The 14,668-nt window shown below is 48.3% G+C and overlaps 2 protein-coding genes across 5 annotated transcripts; one reads left to right on the forward strand and one right to left on the reverse strand.

Moving 5' to 3' along the window:
• The first annotated feature begins 99 nt into the window (after positions 1 to 99).
• On the forward strand, positions 100 to 11,803 carry DEDD (death effector domain containing). 3 transcript variants are annotated; one of them, XM_029227817.1, is made up of 7 exons: positions 100 to 480; positions 2,193 to 2,225; positions 4,369 to 4,472; positions 8,529 to 8,917; positions 9,121 to 9,228; positions 9,540 to 9,686; positions 10,230 to 10,731. In XM_029227817.1, exons 4-7 carry the CDS (start codon positions 8,593 to 8,595, stop codon positions 10,604 to 10,606), a joined length of 957 nt encoding a protein of 318 aa, XP_029083650.1. In that variant the 5' UTR covers positions 100 to 480; positions 2,193 to 2,225; positions 4,369 to 4,472; positions 8,529 to 8,592; the 3' UTR covers positions 10,607 to 10,731. The 3 variants fall into 3 exon arrangements, with proteins under 3 accessions (XP_029083650.1, XP_029083648.1, XP_029083651.1); XM_029227815.1 differs by lacking the exon at positions 4,369 to 4,472 and having other exon boundaries at positions 10,230 to 11,430; XM_029227818.1 differs by lacking the exons at positions 2,193 to 2,225; positions 4,369 to 4,472 and having other exon boundaries at positions 10,230 to 11,803.
• On the reverse strand, positions 10,715 to 14,633 carry NIT1 (nitrilase 1). 2 transcript variants are annotated; one of them, XM_029227814.1, is made up of 7 exons: positions 14,503 to 14,608; positions 13,904 to 14,002; positions 13,383 to 13,637; positions 13,168 to 13,271; positions 12,825 to 12,958; positions 12,531 to 12,656; positions 10,715 to 12,255 (listed from the first exon to the last, which is right to left on the reverse strand). In XM_029227814.1, exons 3-7 carry the CDS (start codon positions 13,625 to 13,627, stop codon positions 11,989 to 11,991), a joined length of 876 nt encoding a protein of 291 aa, XP_029083647.1. In that variant the 5' UTR covers positions 13,628 to 13,637; positions 13,904 to 14,002; positions 14,503 to 14,608; the 3' UTR covers positions 10,715 to 11,988. The 2 variants fall into 2 exon arrangements, with proteins under 2 accessions (XP_029083647.1, XP_029083646.1); XM_029227813.1 differs by having other exon boundaries at positions 11,711 to 12,255; positions 14,534 to 14,633.
• Positions 14,634 to 14,668: the final 35 nt, after the last annotated feature.

Raw genomic sequence — 14,668 nt, forward strand, 5'->3', positions numbered from 1 at the left:
CGTCATGGCTGCCAGTCGCAGTCTTTCAATGGATCCTGAAGTCGACACCAGACAGCTTCGACCCCACCAACGTTTCCACACTCAAGAACGCAACCCTCTCTCATGCCTTACTACGGCCCTGAAGCCGTCCTGAAGAAAAACTTGCGTTGCCAGCTTGCCCCAAAGCAAGATGGCTGCCAATCTCTATTCTCCGCTACCGAAATGACGCTATCCACTTCCCGTTTAATGCCGCTGCCAGGCTGCCCTCAACTAGCATGGCTACTCCGGCTCATGCCTCACTATGGTCTCGAAGCCGCCACTAACCGGCCAGGTTCCGGGAGGCGCTGTTCAGGATGCAGCCACCCCCGCCCGCCTCTCCCCTCCCCCACGCCCGCGGCGGCGGCGGCGGCGGCGGCTGGAGCCCGGATGCGGCGCCGTGAGACAGGCCCGGGAGAGCGGCGCGGATGGATCCAACATGGCGGCGCCGAGCCTGAGCCGAGAGTGAGGCGGCGGGGCGGCCGGAGTGGGGAGGGGGTGTCGAGCGGGACGGGGCGGGGCCGGGCGGGGCCGCAAAGGGCTTGGGGAAGGAAAGTGGAGGGGGAGGCGGTGGCGACGCCTAGCCTGAGAACCTGAAGAGAGGGAGGTGACGGGACGCTGCAAGGTGGGGGAGGGGAGCGGCCGAGGGGGGCGTGCGGGGGAGGTGGCAACTGTGGGAGAGGGCAGGGTCGAGGTGGAGGGGGGGGGCAGGGGAGGGGCGTAAACAAGGGCCGAGGCTGGGCCAGGCTAGGGGTATTAGAGAGGCCGAGGTGGGGAGTGGGGCTGCGGTCCCGCCGGGCTGAGGGGGTAGGAACGGGAAGGAGGGGCCGAGGGTGTGAAGGGGAAGGGGGCTTGTGGCATGTGGTTGGAAGAAGGACTGGACTCTTGTAAGGGGTGTTGTGGAGAGGTGGGAAAAGGTGAAGATTGGATTTGAGACGTTTGGGGGGAGGTTCTGAAAGTGTTAAATTGGAGGTGGGAGGGGGAAGGGCCTAGGGGAGAATTTGGGTGGAAAAGGAGAGGACGGAGGTTTGGGGAATGGAGAGCGTGTCGGTGTGACGAGGTAATGGAGAAAGTGAGAGACTAGGAAGAAAGTTTGGGAGGAAGGGGAATGGGATGTGAGATAGGACAGTGTAGCTGCACGAGTGATAGAGGTTCAGGGGTTTCCCTTTCCCCTGTAGAAAGGAGGAGAGAGCAGAGTTAAGCAGCATCAGTTACAGCCAATTCTAATTGCCAGGCCTTTAGCTTTTACTAGGGTGGGAAGGGCAGAAGGGAATGGTCATGTGGATTTGGAGAATTGGGGTTGGATGAGGGTTCAACTGGATTTCCAAAAGCTGCCTAGCTTACTGCTCCCTTGTTTTTCCTGGTTACAAAAAGAAGAGAAAATGGGGAGCCTGGTATCGCTGGAGTGTGGAAGGAGTAAAGGACTTTTCTAGTTTTAAACAATTAGCAATGCCAGAATGGGGAAACAGCCATGCTATGTTGGAACGCTGTTTGCAGGGAGCAGAAAACACAGGATGGTGTCTAGGCAGCCATGCTAATTAAATGAGTGCTTTCGTTTCCAGACCCTTCTTTTGCTGTTTAAGTGCTAGGAGCGGGGGTCAGTATTCATACATAAAAAATGTTCCCTGGTGAAATGTAGATGCTTTGACTGGATGCTGCCTCAGTGGATATTTTGTCCTCACAGTGTGTGAGAATTTGGAGGATAGTTCTGGTCTCATAAGCGAAGTAATGGAAAGAAAGTGCCTTCTTTGGCTCTAACCACTTTCCTCCTAGTTCATCTCAAGATGAAAGTCAATGTTAATACTGTAACAAAGTAGGTGGACCTCATAAGGAATTGAGGAGTCAGGTGACGTGTCAGAGGATAATTGGTTTTCCCACAAGTTGTTGAATTTGGGACCTTTCTTGCCCTAAGCCACTGAGACTGGAAATTCTTGGAGTTGGTTTTGTGTTGTGAATTGGGTAATAGAAGGTTAGGGAAGCCTGGGGACTTTGATGGGAGTGAGTTCTCTCATTTAGCTCGGAGTGGATCATTTCAATTGAAATGGCTTTCGGCTTGTCTGTATATTTTTGCAGCTGAGATTGACCACCTCTTTGAGGTTTCAAAATAAAGCTTGAAAATTGACGCTTCCCCCTCTTATTTGTTTTTGCTTTGCTGCTGGCTTTGAACCTTGTGCTAGGAAGAGACCTGGGAAATTAAGTTTCTTGCAGAGGTAAGTCTGGAACTTTTTATTGTTTTCAAACAATGGAAGGGAATGGAAATGGCATGAAATGGAAATGGCATATTGGGAGTTGAGCTCAGTAATGGGGTAGCTGACAGGGAAAATGGGTTTTCAGTGGGTAAGATCTGTTGCAGTCGTTGTCCCTTTGGGTCACTGGAGATTGGTAGGAGGGAAAGGAGAACAGAAATTAGGTGTCTTAGGGCAAGACTCCAGCCTTGTTTTGTTATTATCTAGCCTTCGTGGTCAGCTCTGAGAGAAACATTTTTAAACATATGGAACTTTGTACTCTAGTACAGTGTCTACTAAATGTTGGCCTTGGAGGGTTGCTGAGGCATCTGCCCTGGGAAGGCTTTTCCTCTAGCTTACTCTTTATCCTAGTTGTTCTGGAATCTTCATTTTGAAAACACAGTTTGTAATTCTGACTTACAGATATTTGGTTACATTTTCTTGGTCCTACCAGCAAGAAAGCTCTTTATGTAGTCGTCTTAGTCATCTTTAAGGTTTTCCATGTCCTTTACATTTCAAGTTTCAAGACATCACTCTTTTTTAGATTTTCCACATGACTTTCCCTCTCACAGGGCTTCTGAGAGAGTCAAATACCTCTAGTTCTTTTGGGATGAAACTAGACTGTTGTTTTCATTTCGAGACATCACTCTTTTTATTTCTTCCACGTGACTTCTAAGGGCTTCTGAGAGAATCAAGTACCTCAAAAAATAAAGATCTCATCCCTGGTTAGGATGAGACTAGACTTTGCATGGAAGTAGAAATCTAATAGATAATGATTAGTCAAGAGGAAGTCCTGTAGATACATATAGATTGTTTGTTGGCCCTTGGCTGGCTTGGACCTCCCAAAAGAAAGCGAACAACAAAAAACCCTGCAGCTCCAGGAAATGCAGCAATTCATGAGAATAAAGAATGAGTCTTGGGAACCTATTAAGGGTGATCCATACGTTAGGCTCTCAAATAGACCCAAATCAGCCAGCAGGATCAGGACTGTTGTTTACTGGAGTGTTTGTCTCTTGGTATCTGGCAATATTTCAGGCACCAAGATTCTGAAGTTCTTTCTAATCTTCAGTTTTAGAGGGGGTATATTCTCCTCACTGCCCTGATACTTTTCATCTAGGATCTCTGTATAATTTAAGCTGAGTTCCTTCGATTCACTGCCACAGAAAGCTGAGTATATTTTGGTTTAAGGGGAAGTTGGCCACGTTCTTTTAGTGCTGAAGTTAGATAGATTCTTGGAACCCCCATCTGGATTGCTGAGTGAGTGAACTCACCATCCTAGATGATAATTAAGTGGGGAGGGCTGCCTATTAGTCTGCATGCCAGCCTCCTGACATTTCTCCCAAGGACAAGCATGGCCTTGGGAAACTCCTGCCTCTTTTTGCTTCATTGCATAAGCAGTATAAGTCTGATCAGCAGCCTAACAAGGAAGGGTCTGCTTTTGGTCTAGTTTTGGGACTTTAAAGATGGCTGCAAGGTTTAAGTGCAGGATCCTTTCTGTCTGTCTTGCAGAGGATGGCATTTCTCTGATCTGCACAGAAATTTAGATTGAACTAGGTCAAATTAGACCTCCTGGGATGGGGCGGAAGGGAGTGTAGTCCTGTCACCTGCTGTTCACCTAAATGGCAACAGCAGGTGATAGAGAAGCCAAGGTTGGAGTGGGATGGAACTCCTTAGTTAAGTTAAATGAGCCTTTGTCTGACTGGCTTTTCTTCTGGAATATTGTTTGATGGGTTTGGGTTGGAGGGACCAAATTACTTCCTTTTCCAGATATAGGATGGAAGCGACATGCTGTCTCTCCTTTTGACCCTCCATCTAGAATAGGATTTCTCATCTTTAGCATTATTGACATTTTGGACCAGATAATTCTTTGTTGTAAGAGGCCGTCCTGTGCATTATAGGATGTTTAGCATCATCCATCGCATTTACTCACTGCACGCCAGCAGCACCCTCCCTTACCACCCTTCCAGTCATGACAATCTAAAATGACTCCAGACATTGCTGAATTCCCCTGGAGGGCAAAATCGCTCCTGGTTGAGAACCACTGACCTAGAAGCTCTGATAATTCCTGTCACTTTGATCCAGCCTAGGATCTGCGACTTAAAGGTGGCTGTTTTTTCCTCAAATCTAGGGAGTTAACCCTCAGGATTGAGACCTATTGTAGAATTGCATCCATTGATACATAATTAGGACCACAGTGCTTTCCTGTATTCTGCTTCATTTTCCAGTGACCAGGTATGTGGGGACAATATTTCCTAATTTCCTGGGGTTTATAGTCAGGACACTTTGAATTAGGGAGCTCTGAAGCAGCCTGCTCTTCTGATTGGTTGAATGTGAAACCTGCCCATCTGTTTTTTATGGGATCCACATAATGAACAGCTGGCCAAGGGGAACAGGTGGGATAGGGAACAAGGAGAAGTTGTAGGGGCTCTAAGGAGACTCAGTTTTCTCATGTTACCTGCTATGAGCAAGAAGTTGTTTTCCTTCAGTCCCCTCTATTTGTAGCCAGTGACTGCAGCAGGTGAAACAAGAGAGGAAGAGACGAGGAAAACCAGTCAATAGTTGAATCGCTATTTTCTCTGTTGTTTCCCATGCTTTGGGTGGGACATCTGGGCTCTCATAACTAGATATGGGCTATATTTCCTGTCCACCTATCTGAACCCATGGTATGGGGCTAGGTGATTACAGGGTGGCCCTCCCTTTTTCTTTTCTTATTTGTTTATTTATTTATTTTTGGCTGTGTTGGGTCTTCATTGCTGCGCACAGGCTTTCTTTAGTTGCGTCGGGCGGGGGCTGCTCGTTGTGGTAGTGCGCGGGCTTCTCACTGCAGCGGCTTCTCTTGTTGGGGAGCATGGGCTCTAGGCATGTGGGCTCAGTAGTTGTGGCTCGCGGGCTCTAGAGCGCAGGCTCGGTAGTTGAGGCGCACGGGCTTAGTTGCTCCGCAGCATGTGGGATCTTCCCGGACCAGGGCTCGAACCCGTGTCTCCTGCATTGGCAGGCGGATTCTTAACCACTGTGCCACCAGGGAAGCCCTCCCCTTTTCTTAAGGGTATGAGTCTCTCTGTGCTTCCGTTTCAGGATTAAAAGAGAGAACCAGGTCCTACTTGCTCTTCAATTTTTCTGAGTCCCCAACAGCTTGACTTTTCTGAAGTAGTTTATAATTTTATTCTCTTTCTAACCTAGCCTCAGTTTCTTGGAGTATAAAATGGACAGAACGGCCTGTCTCGCTGTTGAGTAGGGTGCTATGGTATGGGTAGTTTTGCAGTGTGGGGGAGGCTATAGCCAGTTAGAGTATATGCATGATACCTGAGTTGCGTGTACTGTTAATTGGGTCCTCTCACTCTTGGATTTTTGTGAGTTTTTTTCTTAATTGGTGTCGCTTGTGGTGATCTCTTGGAGATTCATTTCAGTTCAACAACAGGTTACTCCTACTATATGCCAGCCTCCATCTATTGCTAGGCACTAGACACATAAAGATGAATATGACCTAGGCCCTCTACATGAGTCGCTTAAGATCTAATAGGATAATAAATACACAAATAATTTTAGTACACTTCGATAAACGGTTTAAGGGAAATATGTACAGTGTTCCATAGGAGCACAGAAAAGGACTACTTATACCAGCATGGGGGTGTAGAGAATGAATTTGAAGATGGCATCTGAGCTGATTCTTAAAGGATGAGTAGGAGTTAACCATCTGAAAAAGGGTGGTAATGGGGGGTGTGGAAGAGAAGGGAGAGGGGCATTCAGGCAAGGAGAATAGTCTGAAGAAAGTTACAGAGAAATGAATTGTATGATGTATATGAACTATAAACAAACGGATAATGTTAGAGAATAAAAAGTGAGTTACGAGGTTGGCAAAGTAGGCAAGTCCTGATCTTGGAAGGTTTGGTGTGTTGGGTAAGGAGTTTAGAGTGTTCTTATTGGTAAGGAGGGGACTGTAGCGAGGTCTTAAGCCGAAAAGTGATGTGGTCAGTTGTGCGTTTTACATAATTCAGCTGGACTTGGGGGATTGATTTAGGCAGGTTAGGGTTGGTGGCTGCAACAGCCTTAGAGAGGCTGTTGCAGTAATCCAGGTGAGAGATTGCTGGGGCCTGAACCAGCATGGTAGAGGTGGAAGGGTGAGGCAGATTTAAGAAGTAGAAAGTAGCATCAACAGGAATTTATAATTGATTGGGTGATTGGAGGTTGTGGTCAGATGGTGGAGCAGTATTGGGTGGTACTGTCTGCCAGGGCAGTAAATAGTAGTGGCTAGAGTGGAGGTGAAAGTTGTTGGACTTGAGGATTGGTTATTGGCTGGGTCACTGATATTACCCAGGATGATGGAGGAAATTTGTGAATTAAATGCCAAAATATATAATAAATGTAGGACTGTGATTGGTCATTGACAGGGGATTGGTAAATGACAACCATGAGGAAAGGTTAGAAGGTGACATATCCAAACGGTGTGTGAACATCAGGAGAGTACAGGTGGCATAGGAGACTTACAACAATGCTCAACCTAGGAGCTTAGTGATGTTTATTGTTTTAAATCCATGAGTTTTGGTGGATATTTAATTAACTTTCTTAGCATTTATTCTCCTGGACTTGGTTTGATTGTTGGAAAAATGAGGTTAGGTTTGTGGAGGGATGAGTCTGGCTGCAGAGGCCAAGGATGCTTATCTCTTTGAAATCTCTTAACCATTTAGGTAAGTTTTACAGTGATTTCACCTGCATCTTCTCATTGGATTCTTAACTCGAGGAGTAGTTTCTTTCATCCCTGTTTTGTAGATGGGGACAGTGAGACTTTGAAGTTAAGTGACTTAAGGTCACACTACACAGTTTGTTAATGACATAGGCAGAATTTTTTTTTTTTTTAAGTCCCATTTTTCTTTTTTCTCTTTAGTTATTTATGGCTGCGCTGGGTCTTCGTTGCTGCACATGGTCTTTTTCTCTAGTTGCGGCGAGCAGGGGCTACTGTTGTGGTGAGCAGAGTTCATTTTGGTGGCTTCTCTTGTTATGGAGCACGGGCTCTAGATGTGTGGGCTTCAGTAGTTGGAGCTCACAGGCTTAGTTGCTCCATGGCATGTGGGATCTTCCTGGACCAGGGATCGAACCCGTGTCCCTTGCATTGGCAGGCGGATTCTTAACCACTGTGCCACCAGGGAAGTCCTGAAATAGACAGAATTAAAACTAGTTCTAGGGCTTCCCTGGTAGCGCAGTGGTTGAAAGTCTGCCTGCCAGTGCAGGGGACACAGGTTCAAGCCCTGGTCTGGGAAGATCCCACATGCCGCGGAGCAGCTAGGCCCGTGAGCCACAATTACTGAGCCTGCGCGTCTGGAGCCTGTGTTCCGCAACGGGAGAGGCCGCGATAGTGAGAAGCCTGCGCACCGTGATGAAGAGTGGCCCCCGCTTGCCGCAACTAGAGAAAGCCCTCGCACAGAAACGAAGACCCAACACAGCCTTAAATAAATAAAATTAAAAACAAAAACAAACAAACAAAAAAAACTAGTACTAACCCTAAAGGCTTTCAGTTTCCCTGTTGTCGGCCCCTAAGTTCACCTGATGCAGCTTCTATATTAGAATTTAGAGTGAATTCTCTACTTCTCCTCATTTCACCTACATTTAAGGGATGAATTGATTGGGGGTGCTGGCAGGGAGAGCACAAGGGACCAAAAGCAGTATTTTGGAGGCCAGAGGAACAATTGGGGTAATATTTAATAGAAAATTCTGCTGAATATGTAGCGCTAAAATTGCAGTTAACAAGTCTTACTTAGCAGAAGTTACTATCTATCTCCAGTAGGATCTGGACTTAGGGCAGCATCTGTTGGATATACAGAGCTCTAGGCTGTATTCTTTTTTTTTTTTTTTTTTTGCTGTACGCGGGCCTCTCACCGCTGCGGCCTCTCCCGTTGTGGAGCACAGGCTCCGGACACACAGGCTCAGCGGCCATGGCTCACGGGCCCAGCCGCTCCGCGGGCACGAACCCGCGTCCCCTGCATCAGCAGGCGGACTCCCAGCCACTGCGCCACCAGGGAAGCCCTAGGCTGTATTTTTTAATAAGTACTTTGTAGGGACTTGCCTGGCAGTCCAGCAGTTAAGACTCCGTGTTTCCAATGCAAGGGTCGGGGAACTAAGATCCCACATGCCGCGTGGTGCAGTCAAAAAAATAAATAAATACTTTGTAAAAGTTAATAAATGCTTATTAAGCACTACACTGTGCCAGGCTTTGTGTTGGGCTCTGGGAATACAGGAATGGATGACTAATTCCTGACATTGAGTGGTTCACAGGTTCTTTCCTTTTCCTTATAGTATAGTGGGGATTGCAGCTGCTGAGCAGGGATTCTGGAAAGCGTTGTGCACCTGAGCCCCCAGCATGGCGGGCCTAAAGCGGAGGGCAAGCCAGGTGTGGCCCGAAGAGCATGGTGAGCAAGAGCATGGGCTGTATAGCCTGCATCGCATGTTTGACATCGTGGGCACCCACCTGACACACAGAGACGTACGAGTTCTTTCCTTCCTCTTTGTTGATGTCATTGATGACCACGAGCGTGGCCTCATCCGAAATGGACGTGACTTCTTATTGGCGCTGGAGCGCCAGGGCCGCTGTGATGAGAGTAACTTTCGCCAGGTGCTGCAGCTGCTGCGCATCATCACTCGCCATGACCTGCTGCCCTACGTCACCCTCAAGAGGAGACGGGCTGGTGAGGGTGCATTGGGGGCTGGGGACACTGGCATCAGGGAAGAGCTGTGGGCGGCCCTGTGTGAGCAGCATGGGAGTCCAAGCAGAAGGAGGCATTGACGCTGGGGAGTACTGAGGAGAATAAGTTATGAGGCCCATTGGAGGGTTGGACTAGGAGAAGGGAAGGGTGTACCTTTTCCTGAGTGAACCCCTCTCCCCCTACAGTGTGCCCTGATCTTGTAGACAAATATCTGGAAGAGACATCAATTCGCTATGTGACACCCAGAGCCCTCAGCGATCCAGAACCGAGGCCTCCCCACCCCCCTAAAACAGGTGAGACAATATTAACTCCCCCTAATTTCCATAATCAAGAAAGAGGACACTGGACCCATCTTTTCCCAGTTTTGCCAGCCTAAATGAAAGGACAGTGTCCCCCCCCACCCATATCTGGCCCCCAAAAAATCAGATGAGGTGTTAATGCTTCATCTGGGTCCTGTAATTGTTCCCACATTGTGTCCACCTTTCAGGTCACATTATTGATACTGCTTTTAGTGCTAAGTCTAAATGATCCTTCCTCATTCCAAGTGAACTGTTTGAATTTCTGCTTTTACCCTACTGTGTCTCCCTTTTTACCCTCTGGTCAGTGCCTCCCCACTATCCTGTGGTGTGCTGCCCCACTTCGGGCCCTCAGATGTGTAGCAAGCGGCCAGCTCGAGGGAGAGCCACACTTGGGAGCCAGCGAAAACGCCGGAAGTCAGTGACACCAGATCCCAAGGAAAAGCAGACATGCGGTGAGGAAGTTCAAGGGTTCTAGAGGTAGAGTAGACTTGAAGGGAAATACAAAGAACTGCTGGAATACTGGGCAGTTATTCTATTCAGTGTAAGGCTCAGTTTGATTGCTGTTGCAAAGTGAGATTGAATGGTATAGTCTCTGGGAGGAGAACTCCTCTACCTTTGTGGCAGAGTACATTTCAACTCTTTCTAGGTAATACTAGATGAAAGGGATACTGTTATGACATCCTTATTGTAGGATGACCCAAGTCATGATAGAGTATTAAAATGAAATTCTGTGTCTGTTAATTAGGAAAATATCTCCTAGAATCAAGGTGCTACTTGTGAGTGATGGAAGTAATCTGACCTGGGCATGGCCCATTTAAGGGAACCTCTTGAGTTCAGGCAAGGATTTCAGAGGTACACAGAAAAGAACTAGTCCTGGGAAGAGGTAGAGAAGCTGTCAGGTGATGTTCCCAACTTTGCTACTCTGCTGTTCTATTCAACCTTTCAGACTTGGCTGTAAACTGCAACCTCTTCTGCATATCTTCTTTTCCCCACAGACATCAGACTGCGGGTTCGGGCTGAATACTGCCAGCATGAGACTGCTCTGCAGGGCAACGTCTTCTCTAACAAGCAGGACCCACTTGAGCGCCAGTTTGAGCGCTTTAACCAGGCCAACACCATCCTCAAGTCCCGGGACCTGGGCTCCATCATCTGTGACATCAAGTTCTCTGAGCTCACCTACCTCGATGCATTCTGGCGCGACTATATCAATGGCTCATTACTAGAGGCACTTAAAGGTGTCTTCATCACAGACTCCCTCAAGCAGGCTGTGGGCCACGAGGCCATCAAGCTGCTGGTGAATGTGGACGAGGAGGACTATGAGCTGGGCCGACAGAAACTCCTGAGGAACTTGATGCTGCAAGCATTGCCCTGACCTTTTTCCCCTTCTCACTTCTCGGGGGACTTCTCACCACCCACCTCTGGAGCTTACATACCGTTCTGGGGTTTGTCCTCTACCCTTCCAACCAATCATACCCCTGCCTTTTTTTTTTTTTTTTTTAAAGGAAAAGACAAATGAAAAATGGAAGTGGTGTTCCCCACCCCTCCCTGCACCCATGTGCCTGGGCTTCCCTTTGTTTCCCTTTTCCACCTACCCCCCTCATGTGTGTCTCTACAGCCACCTTGCCATTGAGCCATAAGACAAATGTATAGGGAGAAGCAAAGTCTATAGAACATAGTCTTTGTAAGGGATTGAAGTGATCACTGCTTTTGGGTGCATTGAGGGGTTATCAGTACTTCTGGCTTTATGAGGGCTCTTAAATTTTGTCTGAGAAACCAAAGGGCTGTCAGTAGGGAGCTGTGTGGAAGGTGGGACTCTGAAGTGTATTTTGGAAATTAATCACCACCCTCTCCCAAATTATAGAATTTTTAAAAAACAAAGAAGCTGTGGCCCTTTCCACTCTCTTCTGGCCCTTGGTGCTGCTCCTCTCTGCCTCGTTTCCTCCATTCCATGGCTTGAAACCTCGGCCTGGTGTGGCTCCTTCCTTTTCCCTCTTTGTCAAACCCTCTTCAAAGGAGTAATAGGTAAGCGGACTAGGTCAGCCTAGTCGCCCTCCCAACTGTGTTGTGTGTGTACACACATACACAGGGTGGATGGAGAAGAGGTTGCTGATTAAAATACACTCCCCCTAAAAAGGGGAAGGGGGAGTGTGACACTTCCTTTCCATGTTCAAGTGAAAATAAATAATGTACCCTGCAGCCCTTTTCCCCTTTGCTTTCTTCTGGCTTGGGCAAAGGGCATCATAGGTGAAAGTGAAATGATTCAATATCAATTCCTTTCTTCTTTTTCTTTCCCCATCCTCTATCCCCACTCCCACCCCAAGCTTGGGAGCATGGGGTTGGGACATGCACTGAGTGTCGCACTTTTATTTAGATAGGGAGGCATGTTGAATGAGTCAGGAGGCCTAGAACTGGAGTCTAGTCCAGCTAGTACAATACCACCTCCCCTTTCAGCTCCCAAAAGAGATATCCAGACACAGACTTTATGATTATTATATTTTTTTCATTGCCAGTGCTGCTCAGCCCTCAGCATAACTTCAGTTTTCATGAAATAAACAGTGACTATATAAAATTCCACCTTTCTGAAACTGAAATCTGAGCTCAGGTGAAAGTTTCTTCTTTCCCAAGAAGCTGAGCCTGTGTTCCAGCAAGAGAGACAAGGTTCTCCAAGTGAGGGGAGCTGCACCCGGGTCCTGCCTACAAGTCACAGCAACACCAGCTCACAATGGGGGTCTCAACGGACAGAAGTCAAAAGTCTTAAGACAGTGGGTGACCCAGATGGCCATAGAGTTCAGGCCTACGATGCTGGAACACAGGCAGGTGTTGGCGCAACCGTCGCAGATAATTGAGGTCAATTCGGGCAAGGCAGAGGCCTGGTCCTTCAGAGCAGCGGGCCACCACTGTTCCCCAGGGATCTACCACCATGCTATGGCCGTAACTTGCTCTCTTCTCGTGGTGGCGTCCACACTGTGCTGCTGCCACTACGTAGCACTGGCTTTCAATGGCGCGGGCCCGCAGCAACACCTGGGGATGGAGGAGATGGGCGTTCACTTAGATACAGGTAGCAGCTAGTAGGGAAGGGGTAGGCCATGGACATTACAGGCCAATCTACCCACTGGGACCATTCTGATAATTGCCTATGAATGATTTACTATGTTAACTATTCTGAGAGGCAACAATCTGGGGAAATGAATTTTCCCACTAGGTGGGAAGGAGAAGAAAATCTTTTAACTGGTAGAGCCAAGGGAGGAGAATGAGGTAAGAGAAGGCCCTTATGTTCTAAAGAGGTGTCCTCTTACCTCCCAATGGGCTGGGCCTGTAACAGATCCAAACGCTGAAGGGTAGGTAAGTATTTCTGCTCCAGCCTGAACCAATGCCAGAGAGAGTTCAGGGAACCGCATGTCATAGCAGATAGCTAGACCAATCTGGAATGAAAACAGCCTATTTAGTCTCCCGCCCTGTTTGTCACAGCATCTGGTCATAACCCCGCTACTGCACTCCTTAGGGCTTTCAATCCTCTACTACCACTTCAAAATATTCCTATTCCCCTCCCTCTCATTCCTCTCCCACCCTCATCCTTTCACAACTCCCACCTTGCCTGCTGGTGTGCTGATAGGAGACTCAAGACTGGGCCCAGGTATGGTAGAGTTGCTTTCATGCATAGGCCCCTGCCCTGGAATCTCTACGTCACACAGATGCGTCTTCCTATACGTGGCCACTACTGACCCTTGAGTAAGAGGGAGAAAGAGTACTCAGTGCTGGTGCTCTAGAAGCCCAGCTTAGTTCCTCTCCCAAAGAGGAGGTAGCTTATAGGCTAGGAACAGAAATACAAACGCCCCTAAAACCCCTGGCCAAGGAAACAGTTGAGAAACAACACAGATTTCTGGAGAATCTTAGGTAGAAGAGCCTGAGAAGAGGCAGGCTGAAGAGTCTCACCCTTGTTGTTCAGAATCACATGACAATTGTAGATTTTCTGAGTCTGCTCCCAGTCTTGGCCACGCTCATGGAAACCACCCAAGGACAGCCAGAGTCCACATTCCCTGAGGGGGAGGGGACACTGACAACTCTTCTCAAGGCTCTACCCTCATATCTGGCAATCCTGGGACATTACCCAGAAAGAAACTACTTCTCCCTCCCCCTTTCCCTGATACCTGGCAAGCTGGGTATATTCTCCCAAAAGGTTCCCACCCAGTGGCTCAGACAGGTGAAGCGTCTCTTCAGGGTTCCGTGCAATGAAGTCAAATGCCTCAGGCAGGAAAGCCAGGCAAGCGCCCAGTCTGGCAGCCTCCCGAATCAGCTCAGCACATGTTATAAAGTTCTGCTCCTTGTCTGGTGTCGATGTTACCTGGCACACAGCCACCAGGGGTAGTTCCCAGGAGGAAGAGGAGACAGCCATGGGTCTGAGTCTGTAAATGGCACAGGCAGGACTCAGACTGACTAGCATGGGGAAACCCAAGTTTAATGATAAGAGGCTAAAATGGGGAGGCAGGAAGGCTGGGCTTTCCTTTGAATCTGCTCTTACAGGGCACAGTGACCCATGGTACAATGACCCACTGATCAAATGTTCTGTGATGGTTGGCACCCCAGTGTTTCCCACCATCCATACATTTAACAAACATTTATTGAGCATCTACTACGTGCCAGGCACTGAGAACACAACAAAACATGTTACCTGGGCTGAGCACAAAGTACTGAGAGTCGAGGTATCCGGAGTCCAGGACACAAAAGAAGGGACAGGAGCTGGTGAGGAGGCCTGATGATGAAGCCCAACCTGAAGAAGGTGAGAAATCAGGACACCAACCCCACTCTCAAGCAATAAATTTCTAAGATCCTCTGACTTCTCTCTTCATACTGTGAAGCTGAATCAGGGCCCCGGCTGTAAAACCCCCCAAGTCTTCAAAACACTCTGTACCATAAGTAATTATGGGCTACCGGAAGAGCTCATAAAGTGGGAAGATGGAGGAAAGGGCTTTGATCTCACATTAAATTGAAGCCTCTTTCCTCAGTCAAATGTTTCTGCAGTTTACAAGTCATCTCCAAGATACTTCTTTGGTTTTCCCAGCCTCTGTTCTTGACTGTGCACCGGCACAGTTTTATTGACGCAAAGCATATTTCCCCCACCAGAGTCTCTGAGGGGAAGTTCACCCTCCCTCGTTCCTCATCACCCAGGGCCCAACCCGCGCCCCACTATCCAGTTAATCCGTTCTTCCCCGCCTCTCCCAGGGGCAGCGTCTCTGTTGCACAAGTTAAAGCATGGCAGGTGAGAGTCACCGCAGCGGTTGGGATAGGTAGTAGGTCCTACATGAAGATACGACCAAAACGATTCGCAGGATCCGAACCGAAGAGCGGCCTGGAGGTGGGGTCGCCGGGGGCGAGAGGGCGGTAACTCCGAGACCGGACGTGACGCAGGGAGGGTGGGCTGAGCTACGCAGGCCGG

This window comes from Monodon monoceros, unplaced genomic scaffold, assembly GCF_005190385.1.
Source record: "Monodon monoceros isolate NGI ecotype Baffin Bay Population unplaced genomic scaffold, NGI_Narwhal_1 Super_Scaffold_18, whole genome shotgun sequence".
Taxonomy (NCBI): Eukaryota; Metazoa; Chordata; class Mammalia; order Artiodactyla; family Monodontidae; genus Monodon; species Monodon monoceros.